This window comes from Dysidea avara, chromosome 5 (assembly GCF_963678975.1).
Source record: "Dysidea avara chromosome 5, odDysAvar1.4, whole genome shotgun sequence".
Lineage (NCBI taxonomy): Eukaryota > Metazoa > Porifera > Demospongiae > Dictyoceratida > Dysideidae > Dysidea > Dysidea avara.
The window spans coordinates 28,541,920-28,563,058 of NC_089276.1; the positions used below are offsets into that span (position 1 = coordinate 28,541,920).

At 39.1% G+C, this 21,139-nt stretch overlaps 1 protein-coding gene and 1 long non-coding RNA gene across 2 annotated transcripts in view; one reads left to right on the forward strand and one right to left on the reverse strand.

The window, feature by feature from the left end:
* The first annotated feature begins 675 nt into the window (after positions 1-675).
* The window catches only part of LOC136256245 (uncharacterized), a 71,605-nt gene continuing 51,141 nt past the window's right edge, over positions 676-21,139 (forward strand). Inside the window, exons 1-2 of the long non-coding RNA XR_010701399.1 lie at positions 676-742; positions 9,288-9,350. This is a non-coding gene — a long non-coding RNA (uncharacterized lncRNA). The remainder of the gene's footprint in view (positions 743-9,287; positions 9,351-21,139) is intronic.
* The window catches only part of LOC136256244 (uncharacterized), a 68,954-nt gene continuing 56,148 nt past the window's right edge, over positions 8,334-21,139 (reverse strand). The window contains exon 14 of the mRNA XM_066049174.1: positions 8,334-9,311. Coding sequence (XP_065905246.1) covers positions 8,355-9,311 — 957 coding nt within the window. The 3' untranslated portion in view covers positions 8,334-8,354. The remainder of the gene's footprint in view (positions 9,312-21,139) is intronic.

Consider the following 21,139-nt stretch of genomic DNA (forward strand, 5'->3'; position numbering starts at 1 on the left):
CATTCTCAAGACAATAGAAATCACTCCAAACCCATCGCACAGTGACTAGAAGTGGACGAGTTGTTAGACCTCCAGACTATTATGGAGTGTCAGGAAACTTTTAACATTGTTGCACACACACCCAATTTGTAAGTACTGCTCATACTTTAGTTTGAAGGGGGAGGTGTGTTAATAGGATTAATTATGTCATTGATGTATGCGTAATATTGTATCTGGTGATCGACACGTGGCCTCCTCTCTCGTCCATGTGCTTGAGTTGTAAGTGTGATCTTTTGTTGTAGTTATTCTTGAGTTATTACATGTCTTGTCCTGTGCGGCTGTGCCACACTTGGCCATGATCCCGGGATAAATAATACGGATTAGTAGGGGATTTGTAACTCGAAGTTGTCCCCAGGGGTGGGAAATTTGCCATCTAGCATCTGCAAATCCCTACCTCTGCCCAACCTGGGATAGGTGGGGCTTGACATTGATAGGTGCATTATTATTACACAATAGAAAGCTAATATTTTGTAACGTGATCCTGAATCTAGCCTAGGTACTAGTTAATATTCGTGCATATAATTACAGTTACCTGTTCTTAGAGTTCTTCTAGATCACTTGGCAAAGTGAATAGCTCACTGCTACTGAATAAATAAAACTTAACACACAATTAAAACTGATGTAACTATGGAAATACAACCCACAATCGAAAACATTTTGATACTGAAGGAAAGAGTCCTACTGAAACAGTGCTAAGCTACAGGTATAATCATATAAGTATGTTAAGTGTATATTGTTCTTTCTTGTATTCTGCTTTTGTGAAGTAGAATGAATGGCCAAGTACTGGCCCAATAGGGAAAGAGGAGACTACAGTCCCTTAGCCCCCACCCCTTGCTAATTTCATTCCTGCTAAGAAAATTTATACATACTTGTATTGCTTCTTGGTTAGTAAACTTTGATGTCTTAAGTTCAAACAGTTCCAGAGGTTTGATGTGGCTCTATATCATTATTTTGTGTCCCATAATTACTAAATTACTACAGAAAAATTTGGGGCTTTTGGTGATTAATTCTTTCAGAGTTGATCTGTAACTGTTGGACTAATCAGTAAGTTAGCTAGGAATAGTGTTGTGAACTGGTTTTGCCCATATATGACAAGTCAATTATTGGCTCAGAAGCTTTAAACCAACCCACTTGGTAAACCATATATTACCCCTGCTGACAAGTGTTAACATCACAACATAACCTCAAAGCATGTGTAAATATGTGATTGTAATAGGCAGGTCACTTTGGTAGGGGAGCCTGTATTCCGCGGAATACGGAATAGCAGAATAACGGAATAAGCGAAAATCACATTCTAAATATTTTATTATTGTTTATAGCCTCTATAACGTTTTAATATACATTCCTCACCTCGTAGAGAACACAATCACGATGGCACCGATCCTCGGGGCGATCTTTAAATAGGATATGTACAAAGATATTCACTCTAGAACAATTTAACTAAGCTAAACTACTGTTAAATACACTTCACTACATAATCGCTAGAAAACTAGAAGTTCTTTATGCTATACTTACTCATACCAGCTGTCACACACGAGCAGCTAGCTAGCTAGCTAACTGGCCGAATAGTTTAGGACAAAACAATCCACTCCCTAGGTAGCTACCCTGCATGCATGGAATAATCTGACCTTTCTTATAACTCTGTTACCATTTCCTAAAGTGTTTCAAATAAATTTGGAGGATGATACTGCTTTCAGCTCCCAACATCAGAGCTCCAACCTCGGCTCTAACACTTCGCATATAACTCTAATAAATTCGGGAAGTTACTCGTGTATGACAGCTGGTATGAGCAAGTATAGCACAAAGAACTTTTAGTTTTCTAGCGATTGTGTAGTGAAATGTATTTGATGGTAGTTATAGCTTAGTTAGATTGTTCTAGAGTGAATATCTTTGTACATATCGTATTTAAAGATCATCCCCAAGGATCGGTGCCATCGTGATTGTGCTCTCTATGAGGTGAGGAATGTATATTAAAACGTTATAGCGGCTATAAACAATAACAAAATATTTAGAATGTGATTTTTGCTTATTCCGTTATTCTACTATTCCGCTATTCCGTATTCCGCAGAATACAGGCTCCCCTTTGGTAGAGGTGTACCGATTATCTGATCAGCTAAAATATTACCACCAATGTGGTAATTTTTACCAATATCAGTATCGGTACAGAACTACAGGGAGACCGATATTGCTACCGATATTGATACAGTAACAATAGTTTGTACATAAACAGATTATGTACTGGTTTTCTATGTCATCCATGTGGCTCTTTAGTGCCAGTGGCTTATTGTTCACTCTGAAACAAATGCTATGGTATGAGAAGCCATATAAATATACACAATTCTAGTGTTTGTTGCTGGAAAGCTTATCGCAGTCTTTACAAATGAAACAGTTATAGAGTACCTTATAATAAAAAGAAGGGTCACTGGATAGCCAAGAAAACTTGTTGTACCAGCTTTCTCACAAGCCATTAGAATGTGGAGTAATGCAGAAATATCTGTTTAAGGCTTCATTGGAGTATACATAAAAATGTTTGATGGTCTTTAACTTATAAGTGTCTTTATGGAAATGGTGGTTTGCTGGTTGCTATGGGTGCAAATATGCATGCTGTGCATTAGGCCCATGGGAAGGTGGAGACAACAACAAATAGTGTCAGTATCTGAATAGGTAAACCTGGACATAAAACTAGTCAAACCAGGCACTCAGTTGTACATAGCACATAGGATTGTGGAATCTTTACAATAGAGGGAGTCACCAGAAATGTGACCTATCAAAGTTGTGGTGATGCATTTCAAAGTTGATGGATCAGGTTAGCGCTTTACGGTTTTGTTGCAAACATTCCGCAAACCTCTGTATACAGCAGCAGCAACAGCGAAAGTAACTCTGCTGTGTTTACCCACCCCAATCCCTCCCTCAGCATTTTCCTCCAGTGACAAATCAGTGACATGTTGGTGTGAAATGGGTGGTGCCGTAGCAGGAAAGAGGGAGTTAAAGGGGTTTAGTTCAGGGTATGTAGGTCCCCACCAAATAGTGGTAAAGCCCTGATCATTACTTTGGGATTAAGACATGCATGACCTTGGTTAGCTTGAAGTCACATGATCTCACATGATAGCCAGATTACCAATGGTCATTGTTAACATTCCTAAGTCAACAGCACGTCCCAACTTCTAGTACATTACTCCCTATTTTTGTGATTTGGAGACACTGGGGAGAAGTTAACAATGAATACATGCACATGTTGTTGTAGGATAGGTAAATGTATACTTTTAACTATAATGCAAATATCAGATCGACTATCGGTTATCGGTTTCTTTTGGTGGCATCAATATCGGATATCGGTACATGCCAAAAACCCATATCGGTACACCTCTACACTTTGGCTTCCATTGAAACTCATCAGGTTCACAACACTAGCTGGAAAAGTTGTCATATGGCTTCACACTGAAATTTGCAAGCTGTCACCATAATATCACCTTATACCAGTATTTGACCAGTTATAATAGTAATGGCTTGTAAAATACATAGCTGTCCCCGAATGATAGCTGCTCCACAGCCTAGAATTATTGTCATAAGAGCTGCCCTTGGATAAGAGCTGCGGCTTGTATCCGAATAATTATACTGATGCAAGTGTTGATAAGATACATTTGAAGCAGAAACCAGGCAAATGAGTTGTTTTATGCCAGGAAATAATGTTTTTGAGAGAAATTTAAATAAATGATATTGTTGAGTCACTCATGAATGATGAATCCGTATAAATGCTGTGGGCTGCTGCCGCACAAGTCCATTGTAGCCGCTCTCGGATACTAGCCACCTTTACATGGTAGCCACAGGGCATTCCTTGCTGAAAGTTATATATTAACTGGTCAAATATGGTATTAATGGATATAAAACAGAAACTAATGTTGCCATAATAAGAAATGTACTACTGGAACTATGAGAACTTTGGTAAAGGGAAACATATGTGACCGGATCTGCAAAAACAGGACATAATCACATTTTTTTCGAATTCCTGTTTATTACATATTTATAATCTACTTAGGGGTCATCCATTATTTTCAGCCTTTACGCAAGAGTACAAAGAGTACGCTGGGGGGGAGGGGGTTAAATCACACGTATGCTTATAAAATGATGAGTAATCATTGTGTATATACTGTACATAGTATCAACATTTATACAGTATGCTTTGTGAAGGAGGGAGGGGGTTAGAAAAAGAGTACTCTTTGTATGCTTGCATAAAGACTGAATATTATGGATGGTCCCTTAGCTAAGTGTACCCACTGGCAAAGTTTCAGCTTCATATGCCAATAACTTAGGAAGTTAAAGCGCTACAAAGTAGCAACAACAGAAAAATCGATTTGTACAAAAACGGTTGTAACTTACCAACAGATTGAGGTACGGAGCTAACATGTTCACCATAGTGTTCGTCATGAACAGGGGAATCAATTACTGGGTAAGTTTTTCCTTTACTCTCCCTTCTTCACTGCATACAAAGGTGAAATTCATGAAGAAAAATCGATCGCGTACAATCGCTTCGACATGACGTAAACAAATGCTCATAACTTACGTATCCTTGGGTCTACTGCAATGAAACCAAGATTTTACAACTCCTCTTGAGCAGGCGAATAAGATGATATCCAGGGTTTTATTGTTAGTTTCTTCCTTCACTAAGAAAGAGGGGTTTAAAAAAATTATGGAATTTTTTCAATAATACGCAAGTATTTTGCCCAATGTATTCAAGATCCGGTCACATATACTATAAGTGAACATATAGTACAGTGTAGTTGTAGTGAATGAATTGTTGTTGGATGGACCACCATGATTCACACAAGTATGTGATTGAGTGTTACATTGATGTAATGATATTTTTCAAACTGATATGAAGGTTACGGGATACTGTAAACCCACATGTACACTATAGATCATTTATCATGGTTTAGGGTTTTAATTTCTCTTAATCCATTGTTACCAAATATTTAAAACTATGAACCAAAAATCAGACCAATGAAGAACCATGAGAACTTACTAACAATTTTAAGGTTTGAAGAACATCACTTGTGAGGGATTGACAAGAAGATTTGTGAATAATGTGTATAGTTAGCTATAATATGGCCTGAAACAAGATATTGTGGCCACAACATTAATTTTTAAATTTATGTTACAAACACTAGAAACATTATTTCTTACAAATGGCTCCATCAGGACCTAGATAAGAAGCCAAACTAGTAGTTTGTTTATACAAAATGTTAACAATCTGTTTGATAGCCCTGATTTTTGGTTCAGGAAAATAGTGAACAAAACTACAGGTGCACCAGTTGCTAAGTGTGTTGTTTCTATGTTATCTTGTACTGTTACGTGTGTTTTCTTGTACCTTGTACCTGTCCAGTCAGCACACTATTATTCTCCCAACGGTTTTAGCCTGTTACCAGCTGATACACAACACAACAACACCAAACCCCTCCTAATTACGTATTAAAAATTTTGTAAAAATTTTGTTCGACAGTCACTCACTATCCCGTAACCTTAATGTAGTCAATGACTGAATTTTACAAAACTAGCACATCATACAAAATCTAATCCAACAAGTGAATGTGTTACAATATAATACTCTCAATAGCAGCTTGACATATTATATTGAAATACATCAAGTGATTAGCCAATAGAATTAGTATTACACTTGTTTGTCAAGGTCCCTTGCAAAAATCTATAATACTAATTTGATTGGCTAAAATAGTGTGATGTGTTTCTATTAGAAGCAAATGTCCGACTTGACAACTAGGGTTACCATAGTGATAGATGCCCCATGAGCAACTGTTGCTAAGTAACCGTTGCTAAGGTAAACATCATGTTGAGATCTTGGCAATAGTTGTTAGGTAACGGTTGCTAAGTGTGACTGGTCAGTTATCTTTTGAATTTCTGTTGCCTAGTAACAGTTGCTATGGTTGTCGGATTAATTTATAATAGAATGGATGGCTGTGGTATATAGTTCTTGCATTGTAAACAGGAAGGAAATAGTACTTGCTCACACTATTTTACTCCTTCCTGTTTACAATGCTCGCACTATTAATCCTGAATACCATAGTCATCGGTCCTATTACATATACAAATAGCTATACACTACTGGTTGTAAACCTCAAATTACTCAAACTATATGGGGTTGGTTTTGAGAGCCATTGTTAAGGTGGTATGACATGGCTTGATGAGGTGTACTGGTGGATGGCTGTTGAGGTAGACTTCACCAGCAATTTCGTCATTGGTTGATTACAGATAAATAATAATATTACAACATATAGCCCTTTTATACCCCAAATCAACAGGAAGTTCTAGAAAGTGCCAGGCACATCTGGATTACAAAAATGGTACCACAAAATTCAAATTAATCAGCACAAAGAGTGGCTAAGTGACAAATAATTGCTAGCACTTTTTGATAAAACACTAAATTTTCTGTGGAATTTCAGTAAGGTACAGCTGTATGATTTGAAATATGATGCCACATCAAAATCATTGCCTTAGGGAATTTTTGGAAACTTCTAAAACAGGTTATCTAGAAGCCGAAATGTAGCATTGTGTGAGTATGCTGTATATCTATGGCTTCGTGTAGTGTAGTTCTCCAGGTTACAGTATAGTCGCAGGCAATCATTCAAAATGTTGACTGCCTATCGATACTTTTTGAGAAGCCCATAAAACCAGTCTAGCAGCGTGAAAAGTTTTAAATGAAGGTGAAGCCCTTCATATTTAATGTTTTTATGTAGCTACAGTGTAGTTTGAGGCAGGTGGAACACTACAATTAATTTTGTTGTAGTAACACAAGTAAGCCAGCCCATACATCACTCAGCCCCAGCTGTCACTACCATGTTTTTCTGCCGCCAAATACAGCAAAAGCTGTAGGCTCTATTGGCATTTCTGGGGCATAGTGATACTGTATATTAAATTTATTAGGTTCTGTGGAAGTGTTTTTGGCGTATTTCTTCCCAGTGACTCAGATACAAGCCTTCAAAGAGCTTGTTTCACTCGAAAAAACTACTAAAAGTTCAATAAAATGTCTATACAACCAGTAACTTAAAAAATCGCTTCCACAGGACCTAGATATTTTAGTTGTTTAGTCACTTGTGTTGAAATTATAAGGATTCAGTAATCTGTTAGTCTGGTTTTTGGCGGCGTGTTTTTATAAAACATCGCTCTACTGTGGACCACACACCCAAGAACAGTCGTTGTTCTGTAGTAAAAACAAACAAGCACAATTAGTTGTATTGCTAACACAACACAGTTGTTGAAATTGTTTATCCCTGCTTGGGTTAAAGCAGGTTGTGTAATTTGTTCCGCCCACGCATTTTAAAACTATTCTGTAACCTTAAGATTACAACCTGGTGATGTGGATGGGTATCTCTCTTGATTAGATTTTGGATCTAATTGCCTTCCTATATGAGGCTCAGTATGTAAAACGATTTTATGGCTTCATCAATACATTTAGTTCATTTAGTTCATTTTGTTCTTTGTGTGCGATATGATTGGTTATTTTAATCTAATATGAAATGAGCGAACGTTATACCAAGTTTGGTGCTTTATCAAAAAGAAAGCAATTTTTCACATAGCCTATAAGTAATGAAGCCTGTTGAATCTTGACTTCTCACAATACCTATTATTGTAATGTTGTCGGCCATTTATTATAGGTATAGTAGCCATCACAGACCTGTAACCTTTGTGGTCCCATCTAATGAAGTCTATATCAGTAATTAATAAGGAGCTAACACAGTTATTTGTGGTCTCTTTGTAAGTACTTGTGATATGACCACACTAATAATTTCAGTGCTTGTAGCAGGTAATAGACATGTCTCAGCTATTATATGATTGTAGAGTTAATTTCCTACCAAATATAGAAAATCAGACATTCTCTGAAAGGTAGCAAAATTAATTTATGTTCCTCTGGTGTAAATGTATACTAATAGCCTTGGAATAATTCTCATTTACGTACCTCAAAACTATTATACTGATGTGTGATTTGAATCAGTTTTTTATAATCCAGTTACCGGCTGGTATTTAGGAAAAATAACATGTACGCATTGATAATACTAGCTATGTGAAATACTAATGATGAATTAGTATATCATAAATATCAAATAATCAACAAATTATTATAAATATAAAGTAATCAACAAATACAGTAATTATTATAAATATCAAATAATCAATAAATACAGTAATTATTATAAATATCAAATAATCAACAAATACAGTAAATATTATTATAAATATCAAATAATCAACAAATACAGTAAATATTATTATAAATATCAAATAATCAAAAAATACAGTAAACTTATTTATACTCTATCCAACTGTCCAATCATCACACTAGTGAGGGTGGTAGCATTAGAAGTCTCATTATTACTATTATCACTACATCCTCCAGCAATAATGATGTTGTTATTTAGTGTAACTACTGTTGTGCTAGCACATCTGATGGGGAGGGATCCTACTGTCCTCCAACTGTTACTAGTATCAACATATAACATGATGTTGTCTTGTGTCTTGCCTTGTCCATCATGTCCCCCTACAATAACAGGAGGTGTGGTGTGGGGGACAATGGTAGTGTCCCAATATGGTGTTTGGCGTAGTACACTCCATTTGTTGTTATCATCATGAGATTGTACTATACTATCTATAGTAGTAATGTATGTTGAACTGTAACATCTGTTATCTGCACCATCATATCCTGTGATGATTATGGAGTTGTTGCAGGTTGTAGCACTAATGGCCCACATTGGTTGGGGGAGACATGTTTTAGTTTTGGTCCATTGATTAGTGTTAGTATTAAAATATTCTATACTGTCCTGTACTACACCATCTTCACCTCTACCACCAGCTACAATAGTATACTGGTGGTATGGTACTACTAAAGGTCTGTTCCTTGCACATTTCATATCACCATATAAGGTAGTCCATTTATCTTCTTCTAGTGTTAGTACTTTATTAGTTGGCCTGCGAGTAATATTATAGTCCCTCCCACCAATCACTGTTAACACATCATTGATGTTGACAACAATTCCATGAAGTTGTGGGAGAGCAGCTGGTAGTTTAGTCCACTTGTTCTCCCTCAGGTTGTAGGCAAACACATAATAACTATCATTATCATCTGGACACACCCCTCCACCAATATAGAGTATGTCATTGATGACAGTACCATGTGCCCTCCTCATTGGTACTGGAAGGTCCTGACATTTGATCCACTTCATCTTGTATTTTTCACTTTTTAGGGAAAGTCCCAACTCTTGAGACTCCTACAGAAATGGATTATTCACAATAAAGTCTACAATGATGTGAGTTTGTATAGTATTATTAGTGATTGCCATGGCAACATGTTATTCATACAGTGTTGATGTTTATGGTAAACTGTTAAAACATGACAACTGGTAACTGCTTGTTAATTAGAATTTGTTACATAGTAGTCTGTCACAACAATTATAGTCTATATCAATTATTTATTGTTCAATTAAAATTTCACACAGTTTGTTGTGATATTGGTCCAGTATACTATGAGAGTATGTCAGTAAAACATTGTGTCATTATCAGAATACTACTGAGTGATCTCCATGTTGTGACTGTGTTGTGTGTTGTCTTATCATGTGAGGTGTTGTTGGTATAGTAACTTGGAATATAACTGGTCTAACAAGTTTATCAAACCTGTTTTGTGTTACCAAGTAAACAACCACATCCCCAGTCATACTACACACAACACATGGAGGTCACCTGTTAGTAGTACAGAAGTGACACCTATTGACAACACCACTAGAGGATATTTGTTGATTATCACCTTTTGTGTTATTGTTTAGTATTAGCAACTATTGAAAGGGTTCATCTTATTCACAGGTTTGTGTGTGTGCGTGTGCATGCGCACGCGCGCGCACGTATGTGTGTGTGCTACTTTTAGTCTAGATGTATTGATATACATCCCACAGGTGGCTGTGGGTTTCCTGAAATTAATTTGTCTATGTCAAATTAATTTCAGGAAACCCACAGCCACCTGTGGGTTTCCATTCAACACCTCATTAAATTAATTAATTTCTTATGCTCACATGCACACAGCACATATCCTCTGTGTGCTGTGTGCATGTGAGCATAAGATGTTTTGTGTTGAAACATCCAGTGTGTGTTGTAGTGGAGCCTGTGTTGATGGTCACCTGAATTAAGGTGGCACTGAAGTAATTGTGTGAAGCCATACAACCCTAATTTGCTATGATTAAAATAAGCACGTGCGCACACACACACACACACACACACACACACACACACACACACACACACACACACACACACACACACACACACACACACACACACACACACACACTTAATCAGCTATTTTAGGATGGCAGAGAGCTCTGCTAATGAGCCATGTAGTCTACGTCTAAAAGTTTGTTATGATATCCAGTAGTGGTGTACGTAGCTTAGCATATCATGTTTTGTGAAATCACTCACTTTAATTTCATGCCTTTTAACTCTAATGATTTCTATCCAAGAAACAACGTAGCCCTAAGCTTCCTTGGATTGTATGGTTTCTAATTATAACCTTGTAGAACAACTCTATGGATTCCTTTTTGATAATAACAATGTGGACACTGGTCATACCCTCATCTTTCAACATGAGATAAAATGCCTGTCAAGGGAGAATTGAAAAAATGATCGAAAGCTATCCCTACAAAGATGCACTTCCCAAGTGGCTCTACCTAGGGTGTATGGTACATGACTATGAAGATGTTTCGTGAGTTGTGAGACAGTGAAGCTGGCCAGAATGCGTTCAATAAAGCAATCACACAATGACAGCCGATTTTTTTACCTGTGAGTTTTGACAAAATGATGAAGTTAGTACGTGAATAGCATTACTTGTATGAACAATACTAGCCTAACAGTTTGATAGAGCTGGTTCTTTCAATACTTTGAAACACTGCTTTATTTTCTGAGTATTTTTACACACGAACACAACATGATGTCCTATTAGCCTTGTAAGGCTTTGTTTGATTACTTCAGTGCCACCTTAAGTTGATACCTTTGTATAATGGCCAGGATCATGAGGTCCCATACAAACGTATGCATCATGGTGTGTATTAAGTGGCCACTTGTCTAATCTTTATAGCAACCAAAAGTATTAGTATTTGTGTATGAAAATGAATTTGTGAAATAACACAGAAATTTCAATAATTGATCATTTGTGTTGCTGTAAATGGTTGCTAAATTTAACCCAATTCAGTCACTAAACCATGTGATAGTGTTAAAGGAATAGAGTTCTGGCACTGGCATGTGGATACCTGAAGGTGTGGCTACCATTTTCTGAGCTAGTTGGAGTTGTGTCTACATCCTTTAAGTGTACAACAACTGTTGAATACTTGGTTGAATATCACGAGAAACTTGCAAGTACAGACCTGTTGCCACGTACATGCACTTTTCAAAAAGCATTTTGTGTTAATGAACAATTATAATGTTATTTCACACAAATATATATCACAGGCCAATACACCATTGGATACTCTCGGTTATACTTCTAACACATTTGTGTTGCTCATCTTTCCCTTTATGTACTGAAATATGGAATATTGCAATGGGTGGGAGCCTGTTAATGAAAGTTGCATTAATAATGGTCTTGGCCAGTAATGATATAAAGGTCTGACCAAAAGTGACCATTGTAATGCAATGTGACTGTTTTATTAGAGTAGTTTGTTTATGCTAGTCAATGTGACTACTTTATTAGAGTAGTTTATGTACACTAGTCAATGTGACTGCTTTATTAGAGTAGTTTGTGTACACTAGTCAATGTGATTGCTTTATTAGAGTAGTTTGTGCACACTAGTCAGTGTGACTGCTTTATTAGAGTAGTTTTTGTACGCTATTCAATGTGACTGCTTTATTAGTTTGTGTACGCTAGTCAATGTGACTGCTTTATTAGAGATCCAGCCACAATTGATGAATTTGTGGTCATATGTAGCAGGGGCGGATCCAGGGGGGGGGGGGGGGTGGGCTTTGGGGGCTTAAGCCCCCCCTTCATATTTAGGCTTTACTTGATCAATATGCTGAGTATTATAATGAAATTTTGTCTTAGCATAATTATATGATCACTAATAATACAAATACTCATAAAATCACCTTATAAACATCTTTCCAAGGTATTATCAGTGGATTTATGCTAAAGTTTATGCAACAAGGACCCGGATCAGCATTGGAGGTGTACAAGATCGAGATACTCTAATAGAGCAGTCAGCTAACTACTCTAATAGAACATTCACTGGAAACATGTAGTTGGTTCTGTTATAGAATTTTTCCAAATCTGCCTGCACCTATACATACAATGAAGTGCATTGGTCTGTTTAAAAGGCTTCATTCATCTACTCGTGTAGTTAATATGTATGGCAATACTTAATTCAGGTACACAATTTCCATTGAAAATGCTCTCAAATTCGATCTTGTATTGTTCAAATTTCAAAACTTTCCACTTTCAACATTATTATTCTAACATGCACCTATTCTTAGTTGTCTGTACCTACCCAAACTTTTCCATTAGCAAAATGCTTCAGAGAGCCATACCTATAATCTAAAGGCAGTATATAAAATATCTACAGGCAGAAAATATTAGGGATTTTATGTGGAAATGTCTCCAAGTTGCAGTATTTTAGCATCAATTTTTCAAAATTTTCCTGGGGGGGCATGCCCCCAGACCCCCCTAGTTCCAGCATGCAAAGCATGCTGGGAAGTGTGCTTTGCACACCTCTACCCAAGAGATTAGTACCTTGACTTAGCCCCCCCCCTTTTATAAATCCTAGATCCGCCCCTGTGTAGTTATCAGTCTGGTTGATACTGGTCTTATGAGTGAAAGGAAATGAAAAGAAGATAGATTAGACATGTTTTAACTCTCTAATTGGTGGTTTTCACCTTACAGATTAATGGTCTCATGGTTTTATGTATATACTGGCACTACAGAATGCATAAAGCGCATACTATAGTAAGTTCACGTTGAGCTGAATCCTCAAAAACATTTAATAACTCATGGATACAATTACTCACGATCTTGAAATTTGGCTCATTTGTAGTACTGCTTGACCCGCTAAAAATATTTCAAAATCTTTTTGTTCAAATGTTTGACATAATATTTACAGCCAATCAAAATTTTCACTATACATTTCCTATGGGGAAGCCATACAAATACAGTGTCCATTACAGCCCTTTCCCGAACTTGTAATGGAGCCAAACCGTACGTGTCTGTTGTTGACACCTTTGCTGTTACCAATAATCATCCGGTTGGCTGAAATGTTAACTCTGTTAAGAAAAAATCCACATTTAATTTTTAGCTGTTTTTTCAGGATTCAGCTCAATGTGAACATACTATAAACTTGGAAAAAGTAGCTCTGTTGCTAAAATGCCTAACTGCAGTGTGATGGTTATACGAGGGAACATTCCTTAACTTTTCTATGACTAACTTTCAAAAGTTTGGCCTGTTACGCCGTTGTGGAAAAAGCCACTTAACAGATGTCGTTGTAGAACAGGTGCTTGGTTGTGCGAGTTACATCTCGTTACATACTCATTGCGAATTTTACAGTGCCGTGTTCAACATAGCATTCTGTAAGATTTTCTATTTTACAAGAGTTGTACTGAAGAGTTATTACGATGTATTCGCTACACGTGAACACCTCAGCAAGGATTATCACTACTGTTGTGCCTGTGCTAATACAAGGCCACGCCCACATTGCTAATCAACTGTGCATATTTGTGGTTTTTATACACAACAGTGGCTTCATAGGTTACAAGGTTTCTAATAGCCAGGGCACACATAATCTGCTTGACCACCACCTTAACCATCTATCAATAGAAAGTTTACTCATTTGGCTACTTATTCAAGGATACATGTTATAACAATCACCAACTTGTATGGAGAATGGCATCTGTGTTTCCTGATTGTTTACATGCTTTGTATCACAGCCATTTATAAAATTGTTTGACCCACATGAACTCTGCACACTATAATGTAATTCATCCTTGAATGGTAAATCATTTGGAGTTTATCGGAAGCCCAAAGGACACAGTGTGAATAATTTATCATTCGTTTTGTAAAGGCATGTAATGGTTTTGTCGTCATAATTATTTGGGATAGCTTCTATTCACAGTGAGTTTTGGCTTTATACATTTGTCATAGGGTAAAACCCTAGGCATTGTTTTATGTCTTATTACATCATCAATATAATGGTACAAATTGCATAGTTCTAACCATACAGAATGCAGTGCTTTGTTGTAAATATTGGCCTTTGCATTTTCAGTGCATTATTACATGCAGCTTTGGGGCTATGTTCCTGTTCTGTCGTTTAATCGAAATATTCAAAATGCACAGTAAAACAGTAGACATCTAGTTAGCCTATTACTAAATGTTAATAATATGGAGAGGAGAGTATCTTACTATCTATAGAGTGACTACTTTATTAAAGTATTTCCAATCCAGGTTCATGTACTATTTATAGAGTGATTACTTTATTAAGTAGTTTTGTGTGCACTAACCATTGTGATTATTGCAGTCAAGCTCCATTAGGTCTGCACCGATTATTCCAGCATAATTAGGGGAATAATAGGTAGGCAAAAATATTGAGCATAATGTAATGCATAATAGGCACAATTTTTATACATTTGGTAAAAGCTGAAATGCGGCTCATTTTGCATGATGCTTTTTACAAAATTATACCTTGGCTGCTCTTTTAGAGTTCTAATACGTATATCTGTGAACATTCTATTAAACATGTGGTGACTGTTCTATTAGAGTATCTCATCTTTAGATGAAGGTTAATTGATAAATTAAACAAGGTTAAGAAGTCAAGATGAGGCAATCGGCATGCGAGTAAGCTTGTATCTGTAAGCGTGGGTAATTTAGGATATTGCGCATGCGTGCTGAACTACAGTGGCGGTGTGTTGAAGTGAAAGTGCGAGAGTGACAGTGTGTTCCGAAGCGACTGTGCGAGTATTTCAGAGTAATGACGGAGTGTGATATGGAGAAAATTACTGAGGCAGTGGAGGCAGCGGTGGAGAAAGTCCAGAACCCTGGGGGAGAAACTGAGCTTTAGAGAAACGAATCTCCGAGGCAGTGAATAAGGCGTTGGATGGTTGTCTCCAGTGCCAGGAGAAACAACAGTTCCCAACAGATGTCGCGCATGGCAGTACATCATTGCCTAGCTCTTCAAGCGATAAGTATCAGTATCATCTTGGAGACCTTCCCCCGTATGGGGTGAGAGCTTTTGTACTCACCATTGAAACAACTCCCCCGGTATCCTTTGCAGGCTAAATATATAAAATACTGTAGTGCGAGAATGGCACATCTCGCAGTGGGTCACACTACCGGCTATGGCGCAAAGGCGCTAAAGGTAGCCTGGCAGCCCAGCGACTCTCAATCAGGGACCAGCGTCCCACCAACAGTTAACCAACGGGTTATTAAGAGAAATAAATTAAGGCCAGCGTCTTTCAAAGAGGTTCCCTCCCCAACCAATCCTGGTGATAATCATCTTTTGTTTTGTTCCCAACCCATGCAGGACAGTATGGCAAACAACTCTACTGTTGAACACTTACCTCTACTAGGCTCAGGCAGGGTCTTTAGATGGTGGTCCAGCAACTTAACCTTCTTTTGCCTACCTCTTAAAAAAACAACAAAAAAACTGTTTTATCTGGTAATTGTACCAGTAGGGCCCAGCTTGTTTGTTGCTTTCTACCAGATAATCTGGCCCACCCATGTTAACCATACATTACCCCTGCTGTGAGGTGTGAATTCCAATTCAATACCAAAACAATGGGTGTCAAGAATTTACTGAGGTAACCCCAAAGTCACAATGTCCTCTGTTCAACCTCAAACCCCACCTCCCAACACCTAGCTGATTGTTTAACTGTGCAGTGTTAAGGTAAGCTATGTTAGGGACCAATTGGCTGGATTTGGGTTTGGGTTAGGCCAATAGCCCAACATCCTGGGTGCTCAGGTTAGGTTAGTTGTGGAGGAGCATCTCAAGTTTTTACATGAATGTGGCAGGCACCAGTATCTTAAGACCTATTAAGTAGCTCAAATGGAAATAGCTGGGACCAGTATTCAGGAAGCAAGGCAGCTTCTCTCCCGATAGCTCAATAGGGTAGACCAGCATCTCAACTTTCAGCATCTAGATAGAGTAGTCCAATGCAGGTAACGGGTACCAATCCTTAAGTAGTGGTCCAGCATCCTGAGAAGGCAAACCAGCGTCTCAGCATCTGGAAATGGTAGTCCAATGCAGGTAACAATTCTTAATTAGTGGACCAGCGTCCTGAGAAAGTAGACCGGTGTCTCGATCCCGAGCAGACAGTGGGTCCACCCATGATTTTAACAGGACCAGCGTCCCAATTCATAGCAGCCAAACAGCATCCACCCTGAGGAAATAGTCACACAATTCACATAATAGTTGACAGGACCAGAATCTGATGGGAAATAAGTGATTGGGCCTAAGTATCCTCCTCTTAATAGTGAACCAGTGTCCTGTAGTGTATGTACTAGCATCCTAGTGGGTTGACCAGCGTATCAATGCCGTTGGACATTCTAGTGGACCAGCGTCCAAAGGAAGACAGACTAGTAGTGACCAGTCTACTGAGAGAGATCAGCATCTCACACTTAAATAGCTGACCAGGTCAAGCAGCCTGTCAGGGTACAACCACATAATAAACAGGGGCCAGCGCCCCTAGGAAGGCAACTAGCATCTCAACCTGACCTGTAACAGATAACATACCAGTTTCCTGAGAATTTGTTCTAACCCTCACATATAACAGGAGCTGGGTCCAGTGTGCGAGGGCAGACTAGCAGTTCAGTTAAATAATTAGTGGAACCAGTGTCCCTGAGAAAGGGATCAGCACCTCAACACCTCTAAGGAAATGGGACCAGCATCTGAGGGAATTATCAGCTTTGGGTCAGCACTAGCTATCCGTACACATATGGATATAGCAGGGGTGAAAATAACAGTCGGCCATCGGCCAAAATCCGGGCACTGCGTTAGACTGGCCGTCCATTCTGCTCAGTAATCGGCCCATCATCTGAGCGAGTGAAAAGGCTGTAGCGCATGCGCTTAATTATAAAATTAATTATACGTAGTGTCGAGTTGAAATTAAATGGCGACTAGCGGAAATGCAGCAAAGAGTCATGGGTCAAGCAGCGGTTCAAGGACGAAGCAGGCAAAGAGACAGGTATCAAAAGAAACATTTCTCAAGTGGTAGCGAATTAATGAACGCGATCATCAGTCTTCGGTTTGTCTGCGAGCTGATATGGATGATGAAGACAGGTCTGTGGTTTCAACGCTTTGGTGCGTAGTTTGCCGAAAGTACGAGCCAAGGATTTTTTGGCAGAAAAACTTTTCGAGAGCGTGGATAGAAGGCTCTACCAACCACAAAACGAGTAATGTAACCGACCATGCCAACAGTGAACAACATAAATTGGCCATGGCGCTGCTTCGCAAGGATCAGGCTATAAGTAAGCACCAGCCGATTACTAGCTATAGCCCTATTGCACAGAGTCTTTCGTCCACGGCATTAAATCCAGCTGTCAGAGAGCAAATCAAGAGAAAGTTCGAAATTAGTTTTGTTCTTGCAAAAGAACATATCCCCTTCTCGAAATATCCAGCTATCCTTGCCCTAGAAAAAAAACATGGAGTGGACCTCGGTACATCATACAACAATAGAGACTCAGCTCGCAACTTTGTGCACTATATAGCTGAGAGCCAACGGAAGCTCTTGTATACTACACTGGAGTCATGTCACTTTTATAGTGCCTTGATGGATAGCTCTACTGATAAAGGGCGGATTGAAAATGAGCTGTTCGTAATCCTGTTTTGTGAAAAAGACGATGTGCTGCTGGAGTTGAAGACCACTGCGAGGTACTATTGTGTATTGGAGCCAAGAAGGAGCGATGCAGATGGATTAGTTGAGTGTCTTGGTCTAGCATTAAAAGGTATGGGTATAGATAACCTACTTCACAGAGAGAGGGTGCTTGGTGTTGATGGCTTTCCGATTCTTGTCGGTTGTGGTACTGATGGCGCATCAGTCAATGTGGCTGAGCAAAATGGTATGAAAGGTAAACTTCAGGCTTCCTTACCTTGGTTACACTGGGCATGGTGCTACGCTCACCGGCTTGAACTTGCTTGTAATGATGCCTTTTCCAGTCAACTTTTTCATGACATAGACGACATGTTGTTGAGACTATATTACTTGTACGAAAAATCACCAAAAAAATGTCGTGATCTTTCAGACCTTGTTGGTGATCTTAAGGAGGTGTATGAACTTCCTGAAGGAGGTAACTTACCAGTGCGAGCAAGCGGAAGTCGCTGGATTATCCACAAATGTAAAGCTCTGCAGCGAGTGGTTGATCGATATGGGGCTTACCTCAATCACTTGGCAGCACTCACTGAGGACAAGTCAATTAAGAGCACTGATAGACAGCGTCTGAAGGGATACCTACTGAAGTGGAGGCAAGCTCGAATGATAATTGGTTCTGCTCTCTACACTGATGCCCTTAAGCCAGCCTCTCTTCTCAGCCTTACCTTACAAAATGATGACATTGATGTTGTGCAGGGCATTAAGAAACATTTTGAAATCCCATACCTCCTTAAACAAACTGACCTCACAGGATGTGGTAGAGTGGCCTGTGTCAAAGATGGTTTTGAGTAAGTTGGAAGATGAAAATGGATGCAAGGTATACCAAGGATCTGAGCTACACAATTTTAGAGACAGTACCATCAAAACTTGTCAAGAGCAGGCATTGGCTGACTTGAGGTCTCTCGATGATCGAATGCGCTCTCGATTGGAGTTGTCAGATATTGACTTCATGAGATCAATCCTTCTATTCTTGGATACCCAAAGCTGGCAGTTGCAAGAAGCTGAAGAAAGTTCAGAAGATGATGATCGTTTAGGCGAAGTCAAGGCTGCTCTGTTGAGAATCATTGATATGTTTCAGGCTCCACTTGAAGCTAGAGGTGTTAGCATCACTTCATGTCTGGATGAAATTGAAGACATTGTTGAGTATGTCGGGATTTACCTGCGAATTGGATGTGACAGCTACAAGAAAATATGGTACCTGTTGAAGACATCACCAGATTCTGTGAAATGGCCTAACATCTTCCTGATCAGTGAGTTGCTGTTCAGTTTACCATTCTCAACAGCCAAAGTTGAGCGCTTCTTCTCTACACTGAAGATCATAAAAAGTGAGAGGAGAACAAGTCTAAATTGTTTAACTCTCAACGATTTGCTAGAAGTCAATGTTGAAGGCCCCACCCTCAGTGATTTTTCACCAGATCAAGCAGTAGAAATTTGGTGGAGTAGCTGCCAGTCTGGGAGGAGGGTGAATCAGAAGCCAAGAAAGGAATACCGTCGGAAACAAAAAACTACTGACAAGGCATCAAGTGATTCTGAAGACTCTGAAACTGAACAACTAGATATCGACAAATGGGACAGCTGGTTTGGTGAGGATGAAGAGGAGCAGCTTGAGACATCTTCTTCACATTCTGAATTTCATGTTCTTCAGATTGACTAATCTTGTCACTATGGTAATCTAGACATTATGACCAAGTTCAGTTGTACATAAAATATGTAAACATTAAAAATTTTTTTTGGTTGTATTCAGAAAATATTACAATAATTATGAATTAATACAATATTAATTTTATATTTATAGGTAAAAATGATTATAATAACAACACCTATATCACAGTGGCAGCAGAAGGGAGGGAGTTGGGGGCAACCAACTTTCAAAAAGGTGGGGCAGAGCCTCTCCAATAAATGTGTTTGTGATGTCATAAGTCATACCACGTGATCAAGAGTCCATAATTTATTATGGACTCTTGACGTGATCAACACAGTACACGCTTGGTCACTGTATAGTGGCTAACAGCTGAAGTATAATGCTGAAATATATTCTTAATCTGCAATGCTTACTACCTCCAGTAAGACTTTATCAAGCAATACTGTGATCTGGCTAATACTGTGTCCAGATTCAATCTCATAGCACTCATTCTTCAAAATTTTCCTGGGGGGCGTGCCCCCAGACCCCCCTAGAGGGAGAGCATGCTTTGCATGCTCTGAGTGCGCTTTGTGCACTGTGCAGGTACCCCAAACTTTTCATACCCTCCTCCACCACTGTGTCAGGTCAACTCCTGTGATGGCCGAACAAATTGCTTTCTGGTCTGACAATGTTCAGCTAGACATAAAATAGTTATTTTCACCCCTGTATAGTGGTATATACCAGTTGTAGAGAGAGCAGGCAGGAGTTGAATCTAATGCTTATAGTTACATGTATGTTATAGAGTATACCCCCTCTTAAAACTGACTGATTAATGGCCTGCTAAAACCTACTCTGCTAAGTGGGGAACTGGTAGACCTGCAGACTATATAACAAGTGGCCAATGTCATGCAAGCACAGACAGCGGTGGGCGGCAGTGAATTCTAATGACAAATAAAATTGGTATCTTGCAGGCCCAGGGCTGCTACAACTAAATGCTTCCAATATACCACTTATTGATGATGCAGGGTCCCAGGAGGCAGGCCAGCACCAGAACAACAACTTGCGAACACTAGCAGCTACCAGCTTGGGTAACCTGCTGCACCGATTGGGTGCTCTGGACAAAGGCACCATGGAGGAGGACAGGTTGGCGGGAGCTGGCTATGGCATCCTCCTTGGAGAGATACTACCCCCAGTACCTGCCAAGCTGGCAAATAAGATCAAGAAAGGAGATTTTGTAGAAATGCAGGACATGCTCTTGGACATGTGGTTAATACCTGACCAGAGTGAGCAAACTTCGTGTGGGGGCCGCCATCGCACCATGGACATTCAGGTGTGGACGCACTGTTTTGCAACGTATGTCCGGGTGATTGCTGAAGATGAACTGGACAGCGTGCCAGACTTACTGGACTACATGATAAATATAATCCGGGCCAGCCAAGACTTCATGGGCTCAGCATGGCTGACGTATGATGATACGTTTAGAAGACAAGTGGCAGTCTCTGGTAACAAACATTGGGGTGTGTACAACTCCTCCCTGTACTCTATGTGTTTCACTGGGAAAGCCCAGACTCTGAGGAAAAGTGAATACTG